The sequence below is a fragment of the Scylla paramamosain genome, chromosome 11, assembly GCF_035594125.1.
Source record: "Scylla paramamosain isolate STU-SP2022 chromosome 11, ASM3559412v1, whole genome shotgun sequence".
Taxonomy (NCBI): domain Eukaryota; kingdom Metazoa; phylum Arthropoda; class Malacostraca; order Decapoda; family Portunidae; genus Scylla; species Scylla paramamosain.
In genome coordinates, this window is record NC_087161.1 from 28,721,023 (window position 1) to 28,747,669 (window position 26,647).

Sequence of the window (26,647 nt, forward strand, 5' to 3'; positions counted from 1 at the left end):
ACTCCACACACCCACCCAAGCCTCCGACCCTTAGCAGCAGTCACTAATGTCAAGATACAGGGACACACTTCACTTCTCCCTAAGGCTTATTTTTTTTTATTTATTTATTTATTTTTTTTTTATGTAGGAAGGAATTGGTCCGTATAATTTGCTGGTATGGTGTTGTATGTACGTACGTATGTTTTAGGTTATGCCACATTCTCTCTCTCTCTCTCTCTCTCTCTCTCTCTCTCTCTCTCTCTCTCTCTCTCTCTCTCTCTCTCTCTCTCTCTCAATATCAGAATAGATAAACATAACTGATGTAAAATTATCTCTTTAACAACAACAAACTAACAAACAAAAACTGAAGGCATAGATAACACGTAACACCATAACATTGAGAGAGAGAGAGAGAGAGAGAGAGAGAGAGAGAGAGAGAGAGAGAGAGAGAGAGAGAGAGAGAGAGTGTGTGTGTGTGTGTGTGTGTGTGTGTGTGTGTGTGTGTGTGTGTGTGTGTGTGTGTGTGTGTGTGTGTGTGTTTCATTCTCACCTCCACTCACGCACGTGATGAAATGTAGCTCAGATTCTCTCTCTCTCTCTCTCTCTCTCTCTCTCTCTCTCTCTCTCTCTCTCTCTCTCTCTCTCTCTCTCTCTCTCTCTCGTTTAGATCCTAGATTCAAGGGGCGTATACCACTCAATTTGGATTTAGTGGGGTGCTCTCTCTCTCTCTCTCTCTCTCTCTCTCTCTCTCTCTCTCTCTCTCTCTCTCTCTCTCTCTCTCTCTCTCTAATTGAACCAAATGATTCATGTCCATTTGTTGTCCTCACAAAAACGTGGCTCTATTTCTTTCTTCCTTTTCTTCCTCCTCCTCCTCCTCCTCCTCCTCCTCCTCCTCCTCTTCCTCCTCCTCCTCCCTCTCCTCCTCTTCTTCCTGTTATCAGTCAAACGCACTTTTTTTCCTTCGCCAATATCAACCTTGACAGAGAGAGAGAGAGAGAGAGAGAGAGAGAGAGAGAGAGAGAGAGAGAGAGAGAGAGAGAGAGAGAGAGAGAGAGAGAGAGAGAGAGAGAGAGAGAGAGAGAGAGAGAGAGAGAGTCCCCACCAGTCATGACTAAAACATCTGTGTGTGTGTGTGTGTGTGTGTGTGTGTGTGTGTGTGTGTGTGTGTGTGTGTGTGTGTGTGTGTGTGTGTGTGTGTTTGGTGGCATTTCATGTGGTGAATTGACACTGAGAGAGAGAGAGAGAGAGAGAGAGAGAGAGAGAGAGAGAGAGAGAGAGAGAGAGAGAGAGAGAGAGTAATAAGGGACAAGTTGGGGAGAGAACTGGTGAGGGGATGCAAGTTTCGTGTGGAGGAGGAGTGGGAGGAGAGAGAGAGAGAGAGAGAGAGAGAGAGAGAGAGAGAGAGAGAGAGAGAGAGAGAGAGAGAGAGAGAGAGAGAGAGAGAGAGAGAGAGAGAGAGAGAGAGAGAGAGAGAGAGAGAGAGAGAGAGAGAGAGAGAGAGGAGGGGAGATAACAGCTGCTACAGGTGTCCACATCAGGTGAGGGAGAAATGACAGGGAGGGAAAAAGGAGAGAAGAGGTGAGAGAAATGACGAAGGTAAGAGAGAGAGAGGGAAGACGAAGAAGGAAGAAGAAGAAGAAGAAGAAGAAGAAGAAGAAGAAGAAGAAGAAGACTGAAACAAAACAAATAATAATGTTTAATAATTGTTCCATCATAATGCAAGAATCAATGTAAAAAGACGTTTTTTTTCTAACATTTCTATACATACACGTACACAACAACAACAACAACAACAACAAAGAAAATATAAACAAAAACACACGAAACTGAACATCCCCAATGTATTACACCAACATACGTACGTACTATATAATAAACAAGAAAAAAAAATCAAATTAAAATTCAAAAGATTATCAGAACAGATGGGAAGTGACAGACATTCGTAATAATTTAAGTCAACGATTCTCTCTCTCTCTCTCTCTCTCTCTCTCTCTCTCTCTCTCTCTCTCTCTCTCTCTCTCTCTCTCTCTCGCCTACAAACAGCAACTGGCAGGCAGAGAGAGACGGCTCAGACGGGACATTTTAATATAGACAGGGTGAAGTGAAGGTTGCGCACGTGCATACTGACTTTGGTGGTGGTGGTGGTGGTGGTGGTGGTGGTGGTGGTGGTGGTGACGCGCCCGTGAATAAATTAATGTGTACGAACAGAAAGGCACAGGCAAGGAGTTTTATGCACACTGAACACCATTTAGCAAGCTCTCTCTCTCTCTCTCTCTCTCTCTCTCTCTCTCTCTCTCTCTCTCTCTCTCTCTCTCTCATGCACTGGGAGTTTTCCATCTAACACACACACACACACACACACACACACACACACGTACGTACGTACGTACAGACCGACGACTTTCACCACACACACACACACACACACACACACACACACACACACACACACACACACACACACACACACACACAGGTAATCTAAGTTTCTTATCACGTGCATCAATACATAACTATTAATTCAAACTTCATTTTACTCGCATCCAATCTGCTGTCGAGAAATATGGGAACAACAACAACAACAACAACAACAACAACAATAACAGTAGTAGTAGTAGTAGTAGTAGTAGTAGTAGTAGTAGTAGTAGTAGTAGTAGTAGTAGTAGTAGTAGTAGTAGTAGTAGCAGTAGTAGTAGTAGTAGTAGTAGTAGTAGTAGTAGGTTAGTGGGAATAGCAAGAGTAGTTATTATTGTTGTTCTTATTGTAATAGTAGTAGTAGTAGTAGTAATGGTTGTTGTTGTTGTTGTTGTTGTTGGGGTTAGTGTTTACTGCATTGGTGTGTGTGTGTGTGTGTGTGTGTGTGTGTGTGTGTGTGTGTGTGTGTGTGTGTGTGTGTGTCCCTCCAATTTCTCCTCAATACAATAATAACTCGGCCCATGTCACGAATCCACCTACCGAGAGAGAGAGAGAGAGAGAGAGAGAGAGAGAGAGAGAGAGAGAGAGAGAGAGAGAGAGAGAGAATTTAACAAACCAGTAGCAAGTATATTAAAACACACAAGAGGCGCATAAATAAATTGATGTTAAAAGTTTTGGTAACCTGCATCCCGCTGCTTACATCTTCCACCCCAAACTTCATATTTATTTTCTTCTAATAGTATTTTTTTCTCTTTTAATTACTCAGACATTATAACAAAGTAATGTATAGTAGATTAGATCGGTAACAAATGCACTAATCAAGTTAATGCAAACACACACACACACACACACACACGTGACTAGTTTATTAATCACAAAATGAGGTCAAATTAACTAGCTAAGCTCCACTCCTAGTCCCTGAGTTAGTATCACACGCACACACATACACACTACTGACCTGTGTGGCGGGGTCAGGTCAGCTTCCTCGGGTTAGGTCACTCCGGAGTTATTATTATTTTTTCTTTAATCCGTCACTTTGAATGGAAGATTGAGGAGTGAACGCGGCGGCGGCGGGTGCCCACTCACACGCCAGCCACCCTCCCGGCGCCTGCTGCACACTCAACACTACCACATCCCTGCATGGCTAACACACACACTTCACTCACTCCTTGATTCCCGTGACGTTCATTACTACATTATAGGTTGCAAAATACTGAGAGCACCACATTGACGGCCAGCATACACTCCTCACTGCGCCTCATCTCACACTGGCGATTTCAAGCCAGTGTGCTGGAAGCTAGTGGTGCCGCCGCTGCCTGACGTACTACAAGTAAATTCCTCAACATTTATGGAAAAAAACACAGTATTATCTCATCAGCCAGTCTTCATGTAGGCTGCACCTTCTTCAGGACTATTTGATGATGCTTCTTGCCTTGCTTTCTTTGTCATTTTGTTTCTTGTATGAGCGTATTTTTTTTTTATTATTTATTTTTTTATTCATTTATTTGTATTTATTTATCTTTATTTATTTATTTTTATTTATTTATTTATTTATTTATTTCCTAGGAACTCTTGAGTGGATAGCAAGGTCCTCTCTCGTTGCTGGCCCATTCATGCTCCCTACTTGCTCTCCCTGCCAACAGTGAATGCATGTACAGTACGTACCATACTCAGTCCACCTATACCATTCTTTACCTAAAACGCACATTCCTCCCAAAACCCATTAAATCACTTCAGTAAAAGTCACACGAGCGAAGGAAGTGTAATGAAAGGTTTCAGTCATTCTCGGTTAGGTATCCTATTATCCTACATATGTGCTACGTGGAAGATACCTTTTGGCATCAGTTTACTATATCCGTGGGCCTATTCATTTTAATTATAGAGTTAACAGTCTCTGTAACACCTGCACACCGGCATTGAATAGTCAGGAAAGGGAAATTGATCGAGAGAATGTATAGCCACGTGCACCTGCTGGCCTGAGTGAGCGAGCGGTACGAAAGTTTGAGAGGTAACAGAAACTCCTTTAACTGCTGCTGCTGCTGCTTTGGAGGGAGGTGCTGCTCGAGGTGTCGTCATGTAGTTATTAAATATTGCCCTGCCTGACCATCCCCCTGCACCCTGTCAGGCACGCCGGGAGCCTAAAGGTCAAGGGTTCAACTCGTGGGCCGTGGGAAGGTGAAGGTTAGGCAGTGATGTAACTTGACTGCCACTTGCGAAGGTGATTGCCAAGCTGTCTGAACTATATGGGACCGTATTCTGAAACACTTCTGGCCACACCTGTTTTCAAAAGGCTCTAGTTGAAGTGTTTTTCTTTTTTTTTTCATGATTCTAGTGACAAATTAACATTTCTACATGACGATCAGGAGAAACACTGCTAAGAATCCGGCTAATCTTAGCTGTGGCCCTTGAAAGTAGTTGTGGACAGAGAGCAATGCGTTTCTGAATATTACCAAGCGTGGAGCAGTATTTTGAAACGCTGAAGCATCTTATATGGATTGCTTTCAGAAACCACAGAGATTATTTAAATTATTACTTGGGTTCTCGTGGGCTTTTTTCTTCTTCTAATCAATAATGTAGGATCCTCATTAAACCATCGCTAAAATCATAATAAAGTGTGTGTGTGTGTGTCACTCTAGTTTTTGCTTGCTTTTAAGCTCATCTTTATCTTTTCCTTGATCCTTGTCTGACGTACCTGTGTTTTGTTCTCTCTCTCTCTCTGCATTTCATTAACCAAACTAGTTATTCTGCATTACGAGATTTCCCAGTTGTCACATGCAGCAATGGTAAGGAACTGGACACACTCATCAGGTTTCTCTCATGTCTTTTTTCGTCTTTCGCATTATACAAGCCTCTTCTGCACTCGTGACAGCAGACAGACGGAAGAAATGCACCATCTTGTTCCAGAGAAATGAGTGACTGACTGGCTGGCTGTTCACAGGGACGCAGCAACAGTGAGGTCATATAGCGCACTGGTGTCATGGCAACCGGAAAGATCAACAAATTCGCCGTCACACTCCAGCAGACCGCGTGAAAGCCAGTAGGGCGTATTAGCAATAGCCTCGTGTCGTACCCCGTGCTAGCTGGATGTTGATTAGTTACCAGGGCGCGGTGTATTGTGATTGTGAGTCTCATAGGGGTGCATACTTGTGTATGTTGCGGATCTAGTTCCTAAGCTTAGGTCGTGAATCGTGGCAAGGGGAAAAGGAAACTCGTAAGTTGTGGAAAGTGAGAGTTACGGATGGAAATGCTGCAAATAGTGTGACATCTTAGACTTGGGAAGGCTATTACAACCACGTGCTGTAATTTGTGTGAAAGTGTGAGGTAAGGAAGGTGTGGGGGTCGGGGCCAGAAAGGCAGCATTATCATAGTGGGTCGCCGGTGCAAGAGAGGTGAGGCGGGCCATCATGCCTTCCATAGCTGAGCAGAAGGCGAAGGTCAACAGCCAAATCCAGGACCTGAGGAAGAAAATACAGCTCTCAGGTAAGTTGTGACGGTATTATGAAGCATTCTGGTACTTCCAACCACCAATGTAGTCTGGTCCAAAAGGAAATGCAACGCTAATGTAAGCTACTACTACTACTACTACTACTACTACTACTACTGCTGCTGCTGCTAATCGTGCAGGATGGCAGCAGAGTAATTACAGGAGCACAAGCAGTAGTAGTCTAAGCAGAAACAGTAGTATTGACATCATCAAGAGGTATGCGAAACAAACCAGACGAGTGACGTGAGGCGGTGTGTTGCAGAGGGCGAAAGCAAGGCTTTCTACGAGGAGAGTGAGGGAGAGAAGCGCGCTAATAAGGCAGCAATCATCGGCCTGCGTGCTGAGATCAAGCTCCTCCATATCAAGATTCAGGAAGCCAAGCAGGTGAGATCATCCTCTGCTGCCTCTCCTTATGGCTGATTGCTACTGTGTCTTACACACACACACACACACATACACACACAGATTTTTTGGTCAAACGCCCCGTGATAATATTCAAATAACCTCAGCGTTTCTATCGGAGGATTAATGCAATTCATTCAGATTTTTGCTCAGAAATAAATAATCAGTATCTGGAAATCAGAGGGCTAAAGTTATTTCCATAGTACCCAAAGCTTCACCCAAAATATACGTTGTTATAACTGCTATAACTCCGTGGCTTCAACGCTCATCTCCTCAATTGGCCTTTGAGTGTGGTGGACGACATCTTCATGACTACTAACTTGAACACCTGAACAAATAAAGAAAAGAGCTAAAATTTACGGGACACGCTGCCGGAAAACATAAATGGAACTGCTATCACGGGAAAGATAAAGGGAAAAGAGGGAGAGAAAGGCAAAGACACGAGACAATGGGCAGAGGATCATAGAGCGCAACAACCTGCCAGGGCACGTCCACCTTCAGACCTCATCCACATCACCACATGACTGAAAACCCAAAGTAGAGGGACATGATTGCCTAAGTCACATGGAACGTCACTTGACCAAATGACGTCATTCCTTACCCCGGGACACAAGGCACTGTGACATAAGGATTTCCCGAGCTACACTTTCATTGACCAACCTGAAGGAAGAAGGATGAACAACTGGTTGAGCCGTGAGCCGAATGCCACTGGCGGAATTCGAGCAAGTCTGTGAATTCGTAGTCAGGCGGGCTAACCACTGCACCACGGAGGAGAGAGAGAGAGAGAGAGAGAGTTGGTGTTCTCTTTACAACTCGACACATCATATATGTCACTACTATAGGTCTTCCTTAATAAATAAGTAAATAAATAAAATATAATAATAGTATTAAACGAATAAGTAAATAAATAAATAATAATCGAGAAAAAGTCATAATAATAACAAAACTGCATTTTTCTTTTTCTAATATATTTTGAAATCTGTTTCATGAACCTCCTATAATAATTTTCCCTTAGCCCTTCACTCCATCATGTCAATCTCCAGCTCTCTTCCTTACTCCCCGATGCTCTCCCTATTTTAAGTACTCTTGAGTGTCTTACCATTAGACTCCACCTTATATCAACCACATCAGCAAACTCATACATTTCTTTAGCTTTCATTCTCCTCTGCTGTATCACATGACTCAACTCTCTCAAAGATATCCTGTTTGACCACATCCACCACTCTATGATGCTTCCTCCTAACTTTGGTGCTCCTATCAAGCCCTCATCATCTTTTTTTTTTCCTATTATGTGAGAGGGGTGTAGCACGGTTGCCCACGAAATTTATAACTTTCCATCACGGACCAGCGGGCTCAAGTGTGAATGACGTGGTGCTTTGTCAAGGGCTTGTGTATAGAAAGCGAGGGGCTCTGGCCATGGGCACCAAAAAAGATGAAAAAATGTTTGCTGAAGGTGTCAGTCCCTAAAGAAGGCAAGGCAAAAGGAATATCTGAAACTACAAGGAAGAGTGTCTTGAAACCTCTCTCTTGAAAGTTGATGTCATAAGTAGGGGGAAATACCATACACACTGCATTTCTTTGTAACTGCTCTATTTCACATGGATTCTAAACCTGTGGCCTTCTGTATAGATGTCTTACTTGCATACAGTATGTTAGTATTAGTATGTATTATTACCGTGTTACCTAGCAACTTCTATGGTTATGTTCATGCCTGCTATCATTAAGTTACCCTCACCTTAAATACATATCCTGTGATTTTCCTTTCCACAACAGCAGTTACTTAACTGTGTATCTCTCCCTCAGTGCTTCCTTTATTGTACAGGACTGAAGCAAAGATCTTATGAATTTATTATTTCTTTCATATTTTGTCATTTCAATCTCATTACACACTGATCAGGTTTTACTTTATATAGCTCTGAGGCTTTGCAATATTCCATTATCCAGTTTTTTTTTTTTTTTTTTCCTTATCAAAACTATATGGCATACTCCAGTTTTCATCCCTTGCAAGCATTATAAAACTTAATGCTCATCCTTTAGATTTTCTTTCCATCATCTTCAAATCAGTTCATTTTGAACTGGAGACATAATTTTATTCAGCATGCATAGATGAATTGGATCACCTGTGCACATCATCACCATCATCTCATATTCCATTTAACACAATTCTTGAATAAATTAAGGAGCCAAAATTATACTACATATTCTTGTACTACACTTAGTGCAAATTTTTAAGGGTGGGACTAAATGTCCCAGTCTGGAAAATGATTACAAAGCTCTCAAAATGTGATGAGCATGGTTTTATTTTATTTCTCTTTTGTGTTTTGAATGGAGTCTTTATGATGTGCAGGGACTCACAGCTCTGCAAAGTTTGTGCTGGGCAGGGTGTGTGTGCGTGTTGTGTGGTGTTCTTCAACTTGATGCTCTTCCTCTACAGGGGAGTGAGAGGAGCGTAGAACGAGTGCTTCAGCAGCGCACCAGTGGAGGGACCGGAGGAGGAAAAACCAGGGGAACCACTAGTGCTGGAGGGAAAAGCAGGGGTGGTGGTGGTGGAGGGACTGGGGGTGGGAGAAGTCACAGTAGTGGGGGTGTGAGTGGTGGGGGTGGAGGTGGAGGAGGACTGACATTGAGGGTGAAGAGAGCTGAGGACACTATAACAGCCACACAGTACAGACTCCACGACCAAGTGAAGAGACTTAACTTCCTGCACCACACTCGCTCTCAAGTATGTGTGTGCATGTGTGTGTGTGTGTTAGTCAGCCGTATAGGAACAAAGGTGTCACATCTCCAGTGTCAGCAGTCATACATTGTGTAAATTACATGTTGATTTGTTCTTACAACTTTTCTGAAAGGCTAATATGTTATTGATAATATTATTGCTTTCCTATTGATATTCAAAGATGAGCTTAGTGCAAGGTTTACTGATGATGTGATGTGTATAATGAATATGGAAATTGGTGGAAGTGGCAAGAGTGAGTGTTTCCTCTGTGAGCTTCATTGCATGTATGTACTGTTTTGTACAATTTCTGGCCCATGACACCTTTTCATTCAAAGGACTGCTCACTCCTCCTGACTATGTCATGAAATGTTTCCACCATTATTTCCACATATACTTTTACAATTCCTCCAAGCCCAATCCTCTCGTCCTTCTGGCTGCAGCGCGAGAACCGCCTGGCCACCCTCAAGACGCTGCTGGGCGAGGCAACATCTGAACGTGCACAGCTGGAACAGTCCAGCATCCAGGAGCTTCAGCAGGTGGGTGACAGCAACCAACAGAACCACACATACATAACACCAAATTGTGTCAAACCTTTGGTGCAGAGAAAATGAAGGTGAGCTTCACTTTCTCTCTGTGTAATCTTTCCTGGAATTCTTGACTTGTGAAGACAGTGATGTTATGGTCTCCTATAGTCCACACTCCAGCATTAGGTTTGTCCACCATAATACCTGTGTTACTGTGATGTTAGCATTCTGCTCCACTCCCCCAGGAACTGATAGGGCTGGAGAACGAGCTGGAGCGAGTGGGTGTGAGTGTAAGTGAGGCAGAGGGGGTGCGGCGACGCTACTCTGCGATGGTGACAGCACTGAGAGGAGAGGCTGCTGCACACCGCACCACCCTCGACCAGCTCCATGCCCGCCTCACCCAGGAGAAAGAAGCCCTCATGCACCTCAGGGTATGACTACTGTGCCTTCTTCACTTCTTTCCTTTCCATTCTCCTCTCACCTCCTTTCTCCTCACATTCTCCTGCTCTCCCTTCCATTCTCTCTCTCTTACAGTCATTTCCCACTTTTTTTTTTTTTATTTACTGTGAATATTTGTATGTGTGTGTGTGTGTGTGTGTGTGTGTGTGTAAAGGGACTTTGTCTTGGCTTTGCAGTGATGTCAGCCTGCCACACAATTATACAGATATGTATAATTCAGTGGAATGAAAGTACCCTTTACTGAAAATTTTCCTAAAGGTATGATCCACAATGCACATATGTGTGAAGATCAGATAGAATACAAGTTTATATTTTTCCTCAGGGTCATATTAAAAGCTCAGTCTTCATGCTTCTCTGTTTCTTTCCCATCCACCTCCATGCAGGAATCCCGGAAGAAGGCAGAGAAGACACGAGATTCCCTGAGGACGCGGCTCCACCAAGAGGAGGAATGTGCTTATGAGACCAAGAGAGAGAGGGAGAAGAGGCTGTCAGAATACAGGTGAGAGAGTAAGAGAGTGGGAGAAAAAGGCTATCAGAATACAGGCAAAAGGGTAAGAGAGGGCTACTTACAGGCAGGAAAGGGGAGAACTATGTGGAAGATACCTATGATATTTGCCTGATACTGATATTTGTTTGAAGCAACTGTACATTTATCTATATACCAGGCCAGCAATCCTATATGGATAGCCCAGACAAAGCACCACACACACACACACACACACATCATTCACAGTCTTAGCCACATTGGCCCCCAATGGAAAGGGACAGTCTCATAAACCACCATACCATACCATGTAATTTCAATCAAATACTTTTGAAAGTGGTAGAGATGTGGCACAGAAGTGTTTCAGAATATGGTCTTTAAGTATAGCTCAAATGGCCACATACACTCTTGTCTTTCTAGTACACAGATTAACACCTAATTATGATGTACTCACAGGCGGCGTGCTGAAGAGCGCCGTGTGCTGGACATGGGCACTGCTGCAGACCGCCGACTGTCACTGTTGCGCTCACCACCCACTCGCCGCGACTCACCCTCTGCTGCGCCGCTCACCCCACATGACGCACAGGAGATGGTGGAGGCAGAGCTTGAGAAATACCAACAGGTCTTTACAAAGCTTAAGGTGAGTAGCCATAACAATCTTAATAATCACATGGATGCTCCAACCATTAGATTTTAAGCTCAGTTCTAACTGTAGCATCAGCATTGACCACAAAATCTGCAATTTATTTCAGTTTAATTTCCAATTTACTTCAGTGAGGATGTAGTCCCTCCTCTGTGATGGGGCTGTGGCTCACATTGCAATAAAAACTTAAAAATCCAAAAGGAGACAAGATGCATTCCTGAGAGGACTTTTGGAATGAAGATCACACCGTCATCCCTCATTGCAGGATGTGCTTGGGGTGACCAGTGTGGATGAGGTGGTGGAGCGGCTCACCACACAGGGCAACACCAGGGAACACCTCCGTCAGCTACGCTCTGTCACTCTGGAGGAGGTGACGCGCCTCAAGCAGGAGAAGGAAACCATGCATGAGGAGCTGCACCGCGTCAAGTACACCACCACTGAGGATGCCGCCAGGTGACCCTGCCTCACACCACACCCTTCACACAAATGTTGTAGCAGTAAAGTTTACACATTATATAATTATTCCAGTGTTGTAGTGTATGATATGAATTGTGGTAGGAATGGACGAGATAAATAGTTTGCCTTCTAAGTAACAAAATGTTCTCTCCTAAACTCATTACCTTGTCACTGTCAGAATGGTTGGGATAATCAATGAACTGCGGCAACGCAAGGAGGAACAAGCACGACTGAAGGAGGAGCTGGCCACACGCCTTGATGGGACCATGAAGGTGCTCACAGGTGTCAGAGCCGGCCTGGAGCATGTCGCTGAGAAGTTGGAAGTGAGTTGTGTGTTGTGGCAGTGTGCACAATGAATGCTACCAGATTCTGAGAGATGCTATGATTAAGTGGTCAGCTGATATTTTGGTTCTACTGAGGAAGTGTGATAATGAAGGGAGAGAGGATGAAGCTATTGTAAGTAGCAAGGAGATGAAAGGTGCATGGAAATGCTTTGATGAGTAGTGGGCAGCATTGCTTTTCATTGTGTGCACTACAATGACGTGCACCATACTGATGGTTTGTTGCATAGTACGACGTGTTTTACAGAGCCCTGAGGAGCCACGTCCAGTCCGGAGTGAGGTGAACTCCCCACTAGAGTACCTGGTGCTACTGATGGAGTACAACACAAGACAGGCAGATATCCTCATGCAGCAGATCAGTGATGCTGCACACCTCCAGCACAAGGTCAGCACTGCAAGTATACAGACAGTTACAGCTGCATAATGATCACTTTGTGCCTTTCCTTACGGCAGTAGTTCTTAACACAGATTTTTCTAATGCAAGATGCTTAAAAATATGTAAGGAACTTGTAGCATGGCTCAGACCGCTCCTAGCATGATTCGGTGAGCTACTAGCTGCTTATTAGCATCAACTGATATCAAGTAGGAACATATTCAGAAATACAAAAATCCCTGTCCAGTACCAACAGACCTGCCACTACATGGAATGATGATGTATCATACAGCTAAGAGCAATCAAAGTAGCTCTTCACCCCATCAATGGATTCATGACACCTCATAAAATATTTTCAAGAATAAAATAAGTACATAAGGTGTTTTGCAGCCACTACAAACAAAACACATCATTTATGTAAATATGCCAACACAGTTCATTTGTTCATTTGAATCCCCACAAATACTATTACCTCAACTGTATCTAAGATGTGTCACATCAAGAGAAGGCTGACATAACTGATTGGTTTTAAGGCATGATTAGAACAGGAAAACATTCCTTCACTATAAACTAAGTGTCATTAACTCCTCATCCTCAGCTGGCAGAAATGCAAGAAGAAGAGAAGGAGAATGGTGGCATCCTGACCTCCCCGGAGAACATCAGAGTGTCCTTCCCTGGCACTGTCTCCACCAAGGCTGCCCAGCAACAGGTAGGGCTGCCTCACACTACCCACTGCCCACTTCAGTCTGGAGAGGAGTGCACCATGTGGTCACTCCATGTATGGAGAACCTAACTGAAGCTGCCAAATATCCTGTGGGATGGGACAGCACTGTTGCTACTTAAACAATGGCAACAGCATTCTTCCATGTTACAGAGTCCATTCAAAGGCACAAGAATTATTTTAGCCAACTCATGCTGCTGCTCCCAAAAAGATGATTTATGGAGGCAGTCAATTTACTTTCTAAGGTGTCTTGATACTTTTTTTTTTTTTTTAAGATTGACTTTTGGTGTTCTTTTAGTGTTTCACTTCATATTTTTATGCACTGAATACTTGGCAGCACAAAATTCAAAGAGCAGCACATTTCCTACACACAATAAATGTACTGTACTCTAATGCACATAACAGTTTGTTTGAAGTGAGCTGCCTTAAGACAACTCTATTAATTTCATTAGATATTAAAAAAGGAATAAATAAAGAAACTTAATTTCTCTGGAAAGTTTCCCATTGCATGAATGATGCTGGCAATGTGAGTGTGTAGCTGTTGTTCAGAGAACCAAGTAGGAATATAAAACCAGAAGGTAGATTATGAATTTAATTAGGTAAGTAACAAGTTAATCACATCCAGTTGATTTCAATGATCGAGTCAATTAAACCTCTTGTACATGGGACACCCATATACTTCAAGGTGTTTATGCGACATCACGATGCAGAAAAAAAAAGAAAAAACACTATGCTTTTCCAGGTTGAAGAAGGAGCAGATAGTGGAGAAGAGGAGGAGACCTTGACACGCAAGTTTATCAAGCGACAAGCACAGATGATTGTGGAGGCCAAGGCTCGCAAGAGGAATCGTCCTGTCTCCACCTTCAAGTCCTAAAATGGAAAGGTAAGATATAGTCTTGAAAATATGACAAGAAACTACACTCTAACTTGCTGTCTATGTGTATGTAACATTGCTTCTGCTGCCTCCTCTGCACTATAAATTCACAAATCTTTATAATAATAATAATCTTTAATGTCTTTTTTTTAATGTTAATATTCCTGCTCCCTCTAGAGTGTCAGTGGTGATGACATCAAGTTGATGCTGAAATGTCTAGCCCTTACAATGAAGATGTTCACATTGTCCTCTTCTAATGAAGTTTCACTTCCCTAAGAACACTCTACCTACAAACAGCATGATTTGAAAAAATTCTTTACTCTTGATACAATACTTAAAATAATTTTAAATACAGTATATTGAATTTTTTATTTAAATCATAATTTTTTTTTACTCTGATTCAAACCAACCCTGATGAACAGTCAAGGAAAAGTGATGCTAACATGAAAAGTAGTTGTATTTGAGGAAAGGTGTGGGTTTAGTGCACAGCAAATATAGCAAATAAATTAAACATACAGCCATAGCATTAACATCCTCCTTCCCCTTTCCTTGGCCATTTGCAGTAGTATTTATCTTCCCCCATCCCCACACATGTTAAAACTGCAGCGATGGGGGTAGGAAGGGGTAGAAAAAGTGTTTACTCAACGGGGTGAGTGACAGGACACCTTAGCCTTCTCTTAGTAATTTTTTGGGAAACAATGCAATCATTTATATGTTGAAAGAGAGAACATCATATTAGACAGTGGTGTGCAGCCACTCAAAGAAAACACACACACACACACTGTCCGTGAAAGTGACCATCCCATGCTAGCAGCGTGACTGGGGCACATCAGACAATGGTGTATATAAATGCATAAACCACATAGTGCGGCATAACTGGCAACTCATACCGATAGGCCTAACCAGCCTCTGGGATCTCCACGAGTGATTTTCAAGATCACTAACATATCTGATTTTTTAATTTGCTAGATCAACTTTATGCATTATTTTACATTATATAATGTATATTAGTGAAAATGTAAGTGAAGAATGCATTCATTGTCTCATTTCTCAGAATTACTGGTTTGAAAGGGCACATTTTTTAGTCATCATAACAATGTTTGTTTGAAGTGGCAGGCTTTGAAACAAATTACTAATGTTCTCAAGATCTCTCTTGAACATGAAGTAAAATGAGTTCTTGCAGTTTGTTTGAAGTTACAGGCTTTGAAACAAATTACTAATGTTCTCAAGATCTCTCCTGAACATGAAGTAAAATGAGTTCTTGCATTATAACTAACCTGAAGAAGACTTATGCAGATGAAAGGGGTAGCAGGTCTTGTTCCTTGTCTTGGTGCTCTCCTCATGGCATCCCTGGACACAAGACAAAACATCAGTAATGCTGAATTCACAACTATTAGTGGCACCAGTTATCTGTTCAAACTTTCAGAACAACCAATCACTCACAACATCAGACTGGGGCGGTATAAATTCATCATGTCAGTTTGCAACCTATACACCTCGGAAAACAGAAACATCCAAAACATCATTATCGCACATTTCTGAGCTTTTCCTTTTGAGATCAAAATACACAGCAAAGATAAAATAAAGTTTTTTTCCCATATTTTTTGTCTTCATAACAATGTTTGTTTGAAGTGGCAGGCTTTGAAACAAATTACTAATGTTCTCAAGATCTCTCCTGAACCTGAAATAAAATGAGTTCTTGCATTAAAACTCACCAGAACACTGAAGAAGACTTAATGCAGATGAAAGTGGCGGCAGGTCTTGTTCCCTGTCTTGGCGCCCTCCCGATGGCATCCCTGGAGACAAGACAACACATCACTAATGCTGAATACACAACTATTAGTGGCACCAGCTATCTGTTCAGACTTTCAGAACAACCAATCACTCACAACATCAGACTGGGGCGGTATAGATTCATCATGTCAGTTTCAACCTACACACCTCAGAAAATATCAACATCAAAAACATCATTGTTGCACATTTCTGAACTTTTTTTTTTTATCATCAAAATGCACAGCAAGAATGATAAAATAAAGGTTTTCACAAATTTTTTGTTGTCATGACAATGTTTGATGCGGCAGGTTTTGAAACAAATTACTAATGTTCTCAAAATCACTCCTGAACATGAAGTAAAATAAGTTCTTGCATTATAACTCACCAGAACACTGAAGAAGAGTTAATGTAGATGAAAGTGGCAGCAGGTTTTGTTCCTTGTCTTGGCACCCTCCCCATGGCATCCCTGGAGACAAGACAACACATCACTAATGCTAAATACAAAACTATTAGTGGCACTAGTTATCTGTTCAAACTTTCAGAACAACCAATCACTCACAACGTCAGACTGGGGCGGTATAAATTCGTCATGTCAGTTTGCAACCTACACACCTCGGAAAATAGCAACACCCAAAACATCATTATTGCACATTTCTGAGTTTTTCTTTTTGAGATAATCAAAATGCACAGCAAGGATGATAACATAAGTTTTTCCCACATTTTTAGTCATCATAACTATTTTTGAAGTGGCAGGCTTTCAAACAAATTATTAATGTTCTCAAGATAACTCCGGAATATGAAATAAAAGGAGTTCCTGCATTATAACTCACCAGAACACTGGAGAAGACTTAATGCAGATGAAAGTGACGGCAGATCTTGTTCCCTGTCTTGGCGCCCTCCCCATGGCATCCCTGGAGACAAGACAACACATCACTAATGCTGAATACACAACTATTAGTGGCACCAGTTATCTGTTCAGACTTTCAGAACAACCAATCACTCACAACATCAGACTGGGGCGGTATAAATTCGTCATGTCAGTTTGCGACGTACACACCTTCGAAAATAAAACCCAAAACATCATCGCACATTTCTTAATTTTTTTTCCGAGATAATCAAAATGCACAGCACGGATGATAAAGGTTTTTCCCACATTCTTAGTCATCATAACAAGGTTTGTTTGAAGTGGCAGGCTTTGAAACAAATTACTGATGTTCTCAAGATCTCTCCTGACCATGAAATAAAATGAGTTCTTGCATTGTAACTCACCAGAACACCAAAGAAGACTTAATGGAGATGAAAGTGGCAGGAGGTCTTGTTCCTTGTCTTGGCGCCCTCCCCATGGCATCCCTGGAGACAAGACAACACATCAGTAAAGCTGAATACACTATTAGTGGCACCAGTTATCTGTTCAGACTTTCAGAACAACCAATCACTCACAACATCAGACTGGGGCGGTATATATTCGTCATGTCAGTTTGCAACCTACACACCTCGGAAAATAAAACCCAAAACATCATCATTGCACATTTCTGAAGTTTTCTTTTGAAATGTTCTTTAGATCTCTCCTTAACAAGAAATAAAATGAGTTCTTGCATTATAACTCACCAGAACACTGAGGAAGACTTAATGCAGATGAAAGTGGCGGCAGGTCTTCCTCCTCATCTTGGCGCCCTCCCCATGGCATCCCTGGAGACAAGACAACACATCACTAATGCTGAATACTTAACCATTAGTGGCATCAGTTATCTGTTCACACTTTCAGAACAACCAATCACTCACAACGTCAGACTGGGGCGGTATAGATTCGTCATGTCAGTTTGCAACCTACACACCTCGGAAAATAGCAACACCCAAAGCATCATTATTGCACATTTCTTAGTTTTTCTTTTTGAGAGCATCAAAATGCACAGCAAGGATGATAACAAGTTTTTCCCACATTTTTAGTCATCATAACTATTTTTGAAGTGGCAGGCTTTCAAACAAATTATTAATGTTCTCAAGATAACTCCGGAATATGAAATAAAATGAGTTCCTGCATTATAACTCACCAGAACACTGAAGTAGACTTAATGCAGATGAAAGTGGCGGCAGGTTTTGTTCCCTGTCTTGGCGCCCTCCCAATGGCGTCCCTGGAGACGAGACAACATATCAGTAATGCTGAATACATAACTATTAGTGGCACCAGTTATCTGTTCAGACTTTCAGAACAACCAATCACTCACAACATCAGACTGGGGCGGTATAAATTCGTCATGTCAGTTTGCGACCTACACACCTTGGAAAATAAAACCCAAAACATCATCGCATATTTCTGAATTTTTTTTCTGAGATAATCAAAATGCACAGCAAGGATGATAAAGGTTTTTCCCACATTTTTAGTCATCATAACAAGGTTTGTTTGAAGTGGCAGGCTTTGAAACAAATTACTGATGTTCTCAAGATCTCTTCTGAACATGAAATAAAATGAGTTCTTGCATTATAACTCACCAGAACAGCAAAGAAGACTTAATGCAGATGAAAGTGGCAGCAGGTCTTGTTCCTTGTCTTGGCGCCCTCCCCATGGCATCCCTGGAGACAAGACAACACATCAGTAATGCTGAATACACAACTATTAGTGGCACCAGTTATCTGTTCAAACTTTCAGAACAACCAATCACTCACAACGTCAGACTGGGGCGGTATAGATTCGTCATGTCAGTTTGCAACCTACACACCTCGGAAAATAGCAACACCCAAAACATCATTACTGCACATTTTTGAGATTTTCTTTTTGAGATCATCAAAATGCACAGCAAGGATGATAACATAAGTTTTTCCCACTTTTTTAGTCATCATAAGTATTTTTGAAGTGGTAGGCTTTAAAACAAATTATTAATGTTCTCAAGATAACTCCTGAATATGAAGTAAAAGGAGTTCCTGCAGTATAACTCACCAGAACACTGAAGAAGACTTAATGCAGATGAAAGTGGCGGCAGGTCTTGTTCCCTGTCTTGGCGCCCTCCCAATGGCATCCCTGGAGACAAGACAACACATCACTAATGCTGAATACACAACTATTAGTGGCACCAGTTATCTGTTCAGACTTTCAGAACAACCAATCACTCACATCATCAGACTGGGGCGGTATAAATTCGTCATGTCAGTTTGCGACCTACACACCTCGGAAAATAAAACCCAAAACATCATCGCACATTTCTGAAGTTTTTTTCCAAGATAATCAAAATGCACAGCAAGGATGATAAAGGTTCTTCCCACATTTTTAGTCATCATAACAAGGTTTGTTTGAAGTGACAGGCTTTAAAACAAATTACTAATGTTCTTTAGATCTCTCCTTAACATGAAATAAAAGGAGTTCCTGCATTATAGCTCACCAGAACACTGAAGAAGACTTAATGCAGATGAAAGTGGCAGTAGGTCTTGTTCCCTGTCTTGGCGCCCTCCCAACGGCATCCCTGGAGACAAGACAACACATCAGTAATGCTGAATACACAACTATTAGTGGCACCAGTTATCTGTTGAGACTTTCAGAACAACCAATCACTCACAACGTCAGACTGGGGCGGTATAAATTCGTCATGTCAGTTTGCGACCTACACACCTTGGAAAATTAAATCCAAAACATCATCGCACATTTCTGAAGTTTTTTTCCGAGATAATCAAAATGCACAGCAAGGATGATAAAGGTTTTTCCCACATTTTTAGCATCATAACAAGGTTTGTTTGAAGTGGCAGGCTTTGAAACAAATTACTAATGTTCTCAAGATCTCTTCTGAACATGAAATAAAATGAGTTCTTGCATTATAACTCACCAGAACACCAAAGAAGACTTAATGCAGATGAAAGTGGCAGGAGGTCTTGTTCCTTGTCTTGGCGCCCTCCCCATGGCATCCCTGGAGACAAGACAACACATCAGTAATGCTGAATACACAACTATTAGTGGCACCAGTTATCTGTTCAGACTTTCAGAACAACCAATCACTCACAACGTCAGACTGGGGCGGTATAAATTCGTCATGTCAGTTTGCGACTTACACACCTCGGAAAATAAAACCCAAAATATCACCGCACATTTCTGAAGTTTTTTTTTTCGAGATAATCAAAATGCACAGCAAGGATGATAAAGGTTTTTCCCACATTTTTAGTCATCATAACAAGGTTTGTTTGAAGTGACAGGCTTTAAAACAAATTACTAATGTTCTTTAGATCTCTCCTTAACATGAAATAAAATGAGTTCTTGCATTATAACTCACCAGAACACTGAGGAAGACTTAATGCAGATGAAACTGACGGCAGGTCTTGCTCCTCATCTTGGCGCCCTCCCCATGGCATCCCTGGAGACAAGACAATATTTCACTAATGCTGAATACACAACTATTAGTGGCATCAGTTATCTGTTCAAACTTTCAGAACAACCAATCACTCACAACGTCAGACTGGGGCGGTATAAATTCGTCATGTCAGTTTGCGACTTACACACCTCGGAAATTAAAACCCAAAATATCATCGCACATTTCTGAAATTTTTTTTCCGAGATAATCAAAATGCACAGCAAGGATGATAAAGGTTTTTCCCACATTTTTAGTCATCATAACAAGGTTTGTTTGAAGTGACAGGCTTTAAAACAAATTACTAATGTTCTTTAGATCTCTCCTTAACATGAAATAAAATGAGTTCTTGCATTATAACTCACCAGAACACTGAGGAAGACTTAATGCAGATGAAATTGATGGCAGGTCTTGCTCCTCATCTTGGCGCCCTCCCCATGGCATCCCTGGAGACAAGACAATATTTCACTAATGCTGAATACACAACTATTAGTGGCATCAGTTATCTGTTCAAACTTTCAGAACAACCAATCACTCACAACGTCAGACTGGGGCGGTATAGATTCGTCATGTCAATTTGCAACCTACACACCTCGGAAAATAGCAACACCCAAAACATCATTATTGCACATTTCTGAGTTTTTCTTTTTGAGATCATCAAAATGCACAGCAAAGATGATAACATAAGTTTTTCCCACATTTTTAGTCATTATTACTATTTTTGAAGTGGCAGGCTTTCAAACAAATTATTAATGTTCTCAAGATAACTCCGGAATATGAAATAAAAGGAGTTCCTGCATTATAGCTCACCAGAACACTGAAGAAGACTTAATGCAGATGAAAGTGGCGGTAGGTCTTGTTCCCTGTCTTGGCGCTCTCCCAACGGCATCCCTGGAGACAAGACAACACATCAGTAATGCTGAATACACAACTATTAGTGGCACCAGTTATCTGTTGAGACTTTCAGAACAACCAATCACTCACAACGTCAGACTGGGGCGGTATAAATTCGTCATGTCAGTTTGCGACCTACACACCTTGGAAAATTAAACCCAAAACATCACCGCACATTTCTGAAGTTTTTTTCCGAGATAATCAAAATGCACAGCAAGGATGATAAAGGTTTTTCCCACATTTTTAGCATCATAACAAGGTTTGTTTGAAGTGGCAGGCTTTGAAACAAATTACTAATGTTCTCAAGATCTCTTCTGAACATGAAATAAAATGAGTTCTTGCATTATAACTCACCAGAACACCAAAGAAGTCTTAATGCAGATGAAAGTGGCAGGTCTTGTTCCTTGTCTTGGCGCCCTCCCCATGGCATCCCTGGAGACAAGACAACACATCAGTAATGCTGAATACACAACTATTAGTGGCACCAGTTATCTGTTCAGACTTTCAGAACAACCAATCACTCACAACATCAGACTGGGGCGGTATAAATTCGTCATGTCAGTTTGCGACTTACACACCTCGGAAAATAAAACCCAAAATATCACCGCACATTTCTGAAGTTTTTTTTTTCGAGATAATCAAAATGCACAGCAAGGATGATAAAGGTTTTTCCCACATTTTTAGTCATCATAACAAGGTTTGTTTGAAGTGACAGGCTTTAAAACAAATTACTAATGTTCTTTAGATCTCTCCTTAACATGAAATAAAATGAGTTCTTGCATTGTAACTCACCAGAACACTGAGGAAGACTTAATGCAGATGAAATTGACGGCAGGTCTTGCTCCTCATCTTGGCGCCCTCCCCATGGCATCCCTGGAGACAAGACAATATTTCACTAATGCTGAATACACAACTATTAGTGGCATCAGTTATCTGTTCAAACTTTCAGAACAACCAATCACTCACAATGTCAGACTGGGGCGGTATAAATTCGTCATGTCAGTTTGCGACTTACACACCTCGGAAATTAAAACCCAAAATATCATCGCACATTTCTGAAATTTTTTTTTCCGAGATAATCAAAATGCACAGCAAGGATGATAAAGGTTTTTCCCACATTTTTAGTCATCATAACAAGGTTTGTTTGAAGTGACAGGCTTTAAAACAAATTACTAATGTTCTTTAGATCTCTCCTTAACATGAAATAAAATGAGTTCTTGCATTATAACTCACCAGAACACTGAGGAAGACTTAATGCAGATGAAATTGACGGCAGGTCTTGCTCCTCATCTTGGCGCCCTCCCCATGGCATCCCTGGAGACAAGACAATATTTCACTAATGCTGAATACACAACTATTAGTGGCATCAGTTATCTGTTCAAACTTTCAGAACAACCAATCACTCACAACGTCAGACTGGGGCGGTATAGATTCGTCATGTCAGTTTGCAACCTACACACCTCGGAAAATAGCAACACCCAAAACATCATTATTGCACATTTCTGAGTTTTTCTTTTTGAGATCATCAAAATGCACAGCAAAGATGATAACATAAGTTTTTCCCACATTTTTAGTCATTATTACTATTTTTGAAGTGGCAGGCTTTCAAACAAATTATTAATGTTCTCAAGATAACTCCGGAATATGAAATAAAAGGAGTTCCTGCATTATAGCTCACCAGAACACTGAAGAAGACTTAATGCAGATGAAAGTGGCGGTAGGTCTTGTTCCCTGTCTTGGCGCCCTCCCAACGGCATCCCTGGAGACAAGACAACACATCAGTAATGCTGAATACACAACTATTAGTGGCACCAGTTATCTGTTGAGACTTTCAGAACAACCAATCACTCACAACGTCAGACTGGGGCGGTATAAATTCGTCATGTCAGTTTGCGACCTACACACCTTGGAAAATTAAACCCAAAACATCATCGCACATTTCTGAAGTTTTTTTCCGAGATAATCAAAATGCACAGCAAGGATGATAAAGGTTTTTCCCACATTTTTAGCATCATAACAAGGTTTGTTTGAAGTGGCAGGCTTTGAAACAAATTACTAATGTTCTCAAGATCTCTTCTGAACATGAAATAAAATGAGTTCTTGCATTATAACTCACCAGAACACCAAAGAAGACTTAATGCAGATGAAAGTGGCAGGAGGTCTTGTTCCTTGTCTTGGCGCCCTCCCCATGGCATCCCTGGAGACAAGACAACACATCAGTAATGCTGAATACACAACTATTAGTGGCACCAGTTATCTGTTCAGACTTTCAGAACAACCAATCACTCACAACGTCAGACTGGGGCGGTATAAATTCGTCATGTCAGTTTGCGACTTACACACCTCGGAAAATAAAACCCAAAATATCACCGCACATTTCTGAAGTTTTTTTTTCCGAGATAATCAAAATGCACAGCAAGGATGATAAAGGTTTTTCCCACATTTTTAGTCATCATAACAAGGTTTGTTTGAAGTGACAGGCTTTAAAACAAATTACTAATGTTCTTTAGATCTCTCCTTAACATGAAATAAAATGAGTTCTTGCATTATAACTCACCAGAACACTGAGGAAGACTTAATGCAGATGAAATTGACGGCAGGTCTTGCTCCTCATCTTGGCGCCCTCCCCATGGCATCCCTGGAGACAAGACAATATTTCACTAATGCTGAATACACAACTATTAGTGGCACCAGTTATCTGTTCAAACTTTCAGAACAACCAATCACTCACAACGTCAGACTGGGGCGGTATAGATTCGTCATGTCAGTTTGCAACCTACACACCTCGGAAAATAGCAACACCCAAAACATCATTATTGCACATTTCTTAGTTTTTCTTTTTGAGATCATCAAAATGCACAGCAAGGATGATAACATAAGTTTTTCCCACATTTTGTCATCATAACTATTTTTGAAGTGGCAGGCTTTTAAACAAATTATTAATGTTCTCAAGATAACTCCGGAATATGAAATAAAAGGAGTTCCTGCATTATAACTCACCAGAACACTGAAGTAGACTTGATGCAGATGAAAGTGGCGGTAGGTCTTGTTCCCTGTCTTGGCCCCCTCCCAACGGCATCCCTGGAGACAAGACAACACATCACTAATGCTGAATACACAACTATTAGTGGCACCAGTTATCTGTTCAGACTTTCAGAACAACCAATCACTCACAACGTCAGACTGGGGCGGTATAGATTCGTCATGTCAGTTTGCAACCTACACACCTCGGAAAATAGCAACACCCAAAACATCATTATTGCACATTTCTGAGTTTTTCTTTTTGAGATCATCAAAATGCACAGCAAAGATGATAACATAAGTTTTTCCCACATTTTTAGTCATTATTACTATTTTTGAAGTGGCAGGCTTTCAAACAAATTATTAATGTTCTCAAGATAACTCCGGAATATGAAATAAAAGGAGTTCCTGCATTATAGCTCACCAGAACACTGAAGAAGACTTAATGCAGATGAAAGTGGCGGTAGGTCTTGTTCCCTGTCTTGGCGCTCTCCCAACGGCATCCCTGGAGACAAGACAACACATCAGTAATGCTGAATACACAACTATTAGTGGCACCAGTTATCTGTTGAGACTTTCAGAACAACCAATCACTCACAACGTCAGACTGGGGCGGTATAAATTCGTCATGTCAGTTTGCGACCTACACACCTTGGAAAATTAAACCCAAAACATCATCGCACATTTCTGAAGTTTTTTTCCGAGATAATCAAAATGCACAGCAAGGATGATAAAGGTTTTTCCCACATTTTTAGCATCATAACAAGGTTTGTTTGAAGTGGCAGGCTTTGAAACAAATTACTAATGTTCTCAAGATCTCTTCTGAACATGAAATAAAATGAGTTCTTGCATTATAACTCACCAGAACACCAAAGAAGACTTAATGCAGATGAAAGTGGCTGGAGGTCTTGTTCCTTGTCTTGGTGCCCTCCCCATGGCATCCCTGGAGACAAGACAACACATCAGTAATGCTGAATACACAACTATTAGTGGCACCAGTTATCTGTTCAGACTTTCAGAACAACCAATCACTCACAACGTCAGACTGGGGCGGTATAAATTCGTCATGTCAGTTTGCGACTTACACACCTCGGAAAATAAAACCCAAAATATCATCGCACATTTCTGAAGTTTTTTTTTCCGAGATAATCAAAATGCACAGCAAGGATGATAAAGGTTTTTCCCACATTTTTAGTCATCATAACAAGGTTTGTTTGAAGTGACAGGCTTTAAAACAAATTACTAATGTTCTTTAGATCTCTCCTTAACATGAAATAAAATGAGTTCTTGCATTATAACTCACCAGAACACTGAGGAAGACTTAATGCAGATGAAATTGACGGCAGGTCTTGCTCCTCATCTTGGCGCCCTCCCCATGGCATCCCTGGAGACAAGACAATATTTCACTAATGCTGAATACACAACTATTAGTGGCACCAGTTATCTGTTCAAACTTTCAGAACAACCAATCACTCACAACGTCAGACTGGGGCGGTATACATTCGTCATGTCAGTTTGCAACCTACACACCTCGGAAAATAGCAACACCCAAAACATCATTATTGCACAATTTCTTAGTTTTTCTTTTTGAGATCATCAAAATGCACAGCAAGGATGATAACATAAGTTTTTCCCACATTTTTAGTCATCATAACTATTTTTGAAGTGGCAGGCTTTCAAACAAATTATTAATGTTCTCAAGGTAACTCCGGAATATGAAATAAGAGGAGTTCCTGCATTATAACTCACCAGAACACAGAAGTAGACTTGATGCAGATGAAAGTGGCGGTAGGTCTTGTTCCCTGTCTTGGCGCCCTCCCAATGGCGTCCCTGGAGACAAGACAACACATCACTAATGCTGAATACACAACTATTAGTGGCACCAGTTATCTGTTCAGACTTTCAGAACAACCAATCATTCACAACATCAGACTGGGGCGGTATAAATTCGTCATGTCAGTTTTGACCTACACACCTTGGAAAATAAAACCCAAAACATCATCGCACATTTCTGAAGTTTCCTTTTGAGATAATCAAAATGCACGGCAAGGATGATAAAATAAAGGTTTTCCCATTATTTTAGTATCCATAACAATGTTTGTTTAAAGTGGCACGCTTTCAAACAAATTACTAATGTTCTCAAGATCTCTCCTGAACATGAAATAAAATGAGTTCTTGCATTGTAACTCACCAGAACACTGAAGACATAATGCAGATGAAAATGGCGGCAGGTCTTGTTCCTTGTCTTGGCGCCCTTCCCATGCCATCCCTGGACACAAGACAACACATCAGTAATGCTGAATACACAACTATTAGTGGCACCAGTCATTTGTTCATACTTTTAGAACAACCACTCACAACATCAAACTGGTGCAGTAAGGATTCATCATTAGGGCAACATGTCCATTTTGGAATAATCAACCTTGTTATGAGGATTCTCACCTTACATCATGTCCACAATGAATTCCCAACACTGAACTGGCATAGGTTGCATCAGCACCTGTAATAACACAATCATGAGTAAGTCTTGTATAAAACAATGTTCCCATCTTCCTCATTGGTTTTCACCGTTCATTGTAAATCACATAATACATTCAAATTCAATGACTCACCTTTGTTTTCACAGCAAATCCTGAAACCAGAACAATCCTGAATAATGAATACTTTGCATTCAATAATCTTGAGACATCTACCTTGTGTATGTTAACTGTTAAACATGGAGAGAAAAAAAGTGACTGATCACTGGAAGCAAAGCTCAGT

General features: G+C 41.2%; 2 protein-coding genes, 1 long non-coding RNA gene and 25 other non-coding genes across 77 annotated transcripts in view; 1 reads left to right on the forward strand and 27 right to left on the reverse strand.

The window, feature by feature from the left end:
• The window catches only part of LOC135105228 (uncharacterized), a 21,558-nt gene extending 10,543 nt beyond the window's left edge, over positions 1–11,015 (reverse strand). The window contains exons 1-2 of the long non-coding RNA XR_010270760.1: positions 10,918–11,015; positions 3,353–5,849 (exon numbers count right to left, since the gene is read on the reverse strand). This is a non-coding gene — a long non-coding RNA (uncharacterized LOC135105228). The remainder of the gene's footprint in view (positions 1–3,352; positions 5,850–10,917) is intronic.
• On the forward strand, positions 5,735–13,910 carry LOC135105226 (outer dynein arm-docking complex subunit 3-like). Its single transcript, XM_064013396.1, has 12 exons — positions 5,735–5,874; positions 6,141–6,262; positions 8,715–9,002; positions 9,437–9,532; positions 9,766–9,951; positions 10,363–10,478; positions 10,920–11,103; positions 11,372–11,559; positions 11,741–11,885; positions 12,151–12,288; positions 12,875–12,985; positions 13,740–13,910. Exons 1-12 carry the CDS (start codon positions 5,799–5,801, stop codon positions 13,869–13,871), a joined length of 1,782 nt encoding a protein of 593 aa, XP_063869466.1. The 5' UTR covers positions 5,735–5,798; the 3' UTR covers positions 13,872–13,910.
• LOC135105223 (uncharacterized) lies at positions 13,576–26,647 on the reverse strand. Of its 50 annotated transcripts, XM_064013342.1 has the most exons (29): positions 26,500–26,647; positions 26,330–26,387; positions 26,079–26,156; positions 25,637–25,717; positions 25,191–25,271; positions 24,750–24,830; positions 24,312–24,392; positions 23,867–23,947; positions 23,424–23,504; positions 22,983–23,063; positions 22,545–22,625; positions 22,100–22,180; positions 21,659–21,739; positions 21,221–21,298; positions 20,783–20,863; positions 20,338–20,418; positions 19,898–19,978; positions 19,457–19,537; positions 19,019–19,099; positions 18,580–18,660; positions 18,135–18,215; positions 17,696–17,776; positions 17,253–17,333; positions 16,914–16,994; positions 16,475–16,555; positions 16,030–16,110; positions 15,587–15,667; positions 15,149–15,221; positions 13,576–13,867 (listed from the first exon to the last, which is right to left on the reverse strand). In XM_064013342.1, the coding sequence occupies exons 3-28, from the start codon at positions 26,152–26,154 to the stop codon at positions 15,211–15,213; spliced, it is 2,028 nt and encodes a 675-aa protein (XP_063869412.1). In that variant the 5' UTR covers positions 26,155–26,156; positions 26,330–26,387; positions 26,500–26,647; the 3' UTR covers positions 13,576–13,867; positions 15,149–15,210. The 50 variants fall into 50 exon arrangements, with proteins under 50 accessions (XP_063869412.1, XP_063869416.1, XP_063869414.1 ...); XM_064013346.1 differs by lacking the exon at positions 24,312–24,392 and having other exon boundaries at positions 26,330–26,553; XM_064013344.1 differs by lacking the exon at positions 23,867–23,947 and having other exon boundaries at positions 26,330–26,553.
• Positions 15,289–15,353, reverse strand: LOC135105302 (small nucleolar RNA SNORD31). Its single transcript, XR_010270793.1, has one exon. It is a non-coding gene; the product is annotated as a small nucleolar RNA SNORD31 (small nucleolar RNA).
• Positions 15,735–15,799, reverse strand: LOC135105303 (small nucleolar RNA SNORD31). The gene has a single exon (XR_010270794.1). It is a non-coding gene; the product is annotated as a small nucleolar RNA SNORD31 (small nucleolar RNA).
• On the reverse strand, positions 16,178–16,242 carry LOC135105313 (small nucleolar RNA SNORD31). Its single transcript, XR_010270803.1, has one exon. It is a non-coding gene; the product is annotated as a small nucleolar RNA SNORD31 (small nucleolar RNA).
• Positions 16,623–16,687, reverse strand: LOC135105306 (small nucleolar RNA SNORD31). Its single transcript, XR_010270797.1, has one exon. It is a non-coding gene; the product is annotated as a small nucleolar RNA SNORD31 (small nucleolar RNA).
• Positions 17,059–17,123, reverse strand: LOC135105311 (small nucleolar RNA SNORD31). The gene has a single exon (XR_010270801.1). It is a non-coding gene; the product is annotated as a small nucleolar RNA SNORD31 (small nucleolar RNA).
• LOC135105312 (small nucleolar RNA SNORD31) lies at positions 17,401–17,465 on the reverse strand. Its single transcript, XR_010270802.1, has one exon. It is a non-coding gene; the product is annotated as a small nucleolar RNA SNORD31 (small nucleolar RNA).
• LOC135105308 (small nucleolar RNA SNORD31) lies at positions 17,844–17,908 on the reverse strand. Its single transcript, XR_010270798.1, has one exon. It is a non-coding gene; the product is annotated as a small nucleolar RNA SNORD31 (small nucleolar RNA).
• LOC135105315 (small nucleolar RNA SNORD31) lies at positions 18,283–18,347 on the reverse strand. The gene has a single exon (XR_010270805.1). It is a non-coding gene; the product is annotated as a small nucleolar RNA SNORD31 (small nucleolar RNA).
• Positions 18,728–18,792, reverse strand: LOC135105304 (small nucleolar RNA SNORD31). Its single transcript, XR_010270795.1, has one exon. It is a non-coding gene; the product is annotated as a small nucleolar RNA SNORD31 (small nucleolar RNA).
• LOC135105318 (small nucleolar RNA SNORD31) lies at positions 19,167–19,231 on the reverse strand. The gene has a single exon (XR_010270808.1). It is a non-coding gene; the product is annotated as a small nucleolar RNA SNORD31 (small nucleolar RNA).
• On the reverse strand, positions 19,605–19,669 carry LOC135105319 (small nucleolar RNA SNORD31). The gene has a single exon (XR_010270809.1). It is a non-coding gene; the product is annotated as a small nucleolar RNA SNORD31 (small nucleolar RNA).
• Positions 20,046–20,110, reverse strand: LOC135105314 (small nucleolar RNA SNORD31). The gene has a single exon (XR_010270804.1). It is a non-coding gene; the product is annotated as a small nucleolar RNA SNORD31 (small nucleolar RNA).
• Positions 20,487–20,549, reverse strand: LOC135105328 (small nucleolar RNA SNORD31). Its single transcript, XR_010270817.1, has one exon. It is a non-coding gene; the product is annotated as a small nucleolar RNA SNORD31 (small nucleolar RNA).
• Positions 20,931–20,995, reverse strand: LOC135105320 (small nucleolar RNA SNORD31). The gene has a single exon (XR_010270810.1). It is a non-coding gene; the product is annotated as a small nucleolar RNA SNORD31 (small nucleolar RNA).
• On the reverse strand, positions 21,366–21,430 carry LOC135105309 (small nucleolar RNA SNORD31). Its single transcript, XR_010270799.1, has one exon. It is a non-coding gene; the product is annotated as a small nucleolar RNA SNORD31 (small nucleolar RNA).
• LOC135105310 (small nucleolar RNA SNORD31) lies at positions 21,807–21,871 on the reverse strand. The gene has a single exon (XR_010270800.1). It is a non-coding gene; the product is annotated as a small nucleolar RNA SNORD31 (small nucleolar RNA).
• On the reverse strand, positions 22,248–22,312 carry LOC135105316 (small nucleolar RNA SNORD31). Its single transcript, XR_010270806.1, has one exon. It is a non-coding gene; the product is annotated as a small nucleolar RNA SNORD31 (small nucleolar RNA).
• On the reverse strand, positions 22,693–22,757 carry LOC135105321 (small nucleolar RNA SNORD31). Its single transcript, XR_010270811.1, has one exon. It is a non-coding gene; the product is annotated as a small nucleolar RNA SNORD31 (small nucleolar RNA).
• Positions 23,131–23,195, reverse strand: LOC135105322 (small nucleolar RNA SNORD31). Its single transcript, XR_010270812.1, has one exon. It is a non-coding gene; the product is annotated as a small nucleolar RNA SNORD31 (small nucleolar RNA).
• Positions 23,572–23,636, reverse strand: LOC135105317 (small nucleolar RNA SNORD31). The gene has a single exon (XR_010270807.1). It is a non-coding gene; the product is annotated as a small nucleolar RNA SNORD31 (small nucleolar RNA).
• On the reverse strand, positions 24,015–24,079 carry LOC135105327 (small nucleolar RNA SNORD31). The gene has a single exon (XR_010270816.1). It is a non-coding gene; the product is annotated as a small nucleolar RNA SNORD31 (small nucleolar RNA).
• LOC135105324 (small nucleolar RNA SNORD31) lies at positions 24,460–24,524 on the reverse strand. The gene has a single exon (XR_010270813.1). It is a non-coding gene; the product is annotated as a small nucleolar RNA SNORD31 (small nucleolar RNA).
• On the reverse strand, positions 24,898–24,962 carry LOC135105325 (small nucleolar RNA SNORD31). Its single transcript, XR_010270814.1, has one exon. It is a non-coding gene; the product is annotated as a small nucleolar RNA SNORD31 (small nucleolar RNA).
• On the reverse strand, positions 25,339–25,403 carry LOC135105326 (small nucleolar RNA SNORD31). Its single transcript, XR_010270815.1, has one exon. It is a non-coding gene; the product is annotated as a small nucleolar RNA SNORD31 (small nucleolar RNA).
• Positions 25,785–25,849, reverse strand: LOC135105305 (small nucleolar RNA SNORD31). Its single transcript, XR_010270796.1, has one exon. It is a non-coding gene; the product is annotated as a small nucleolar RNA SNORD31 (small nucleolar RNA).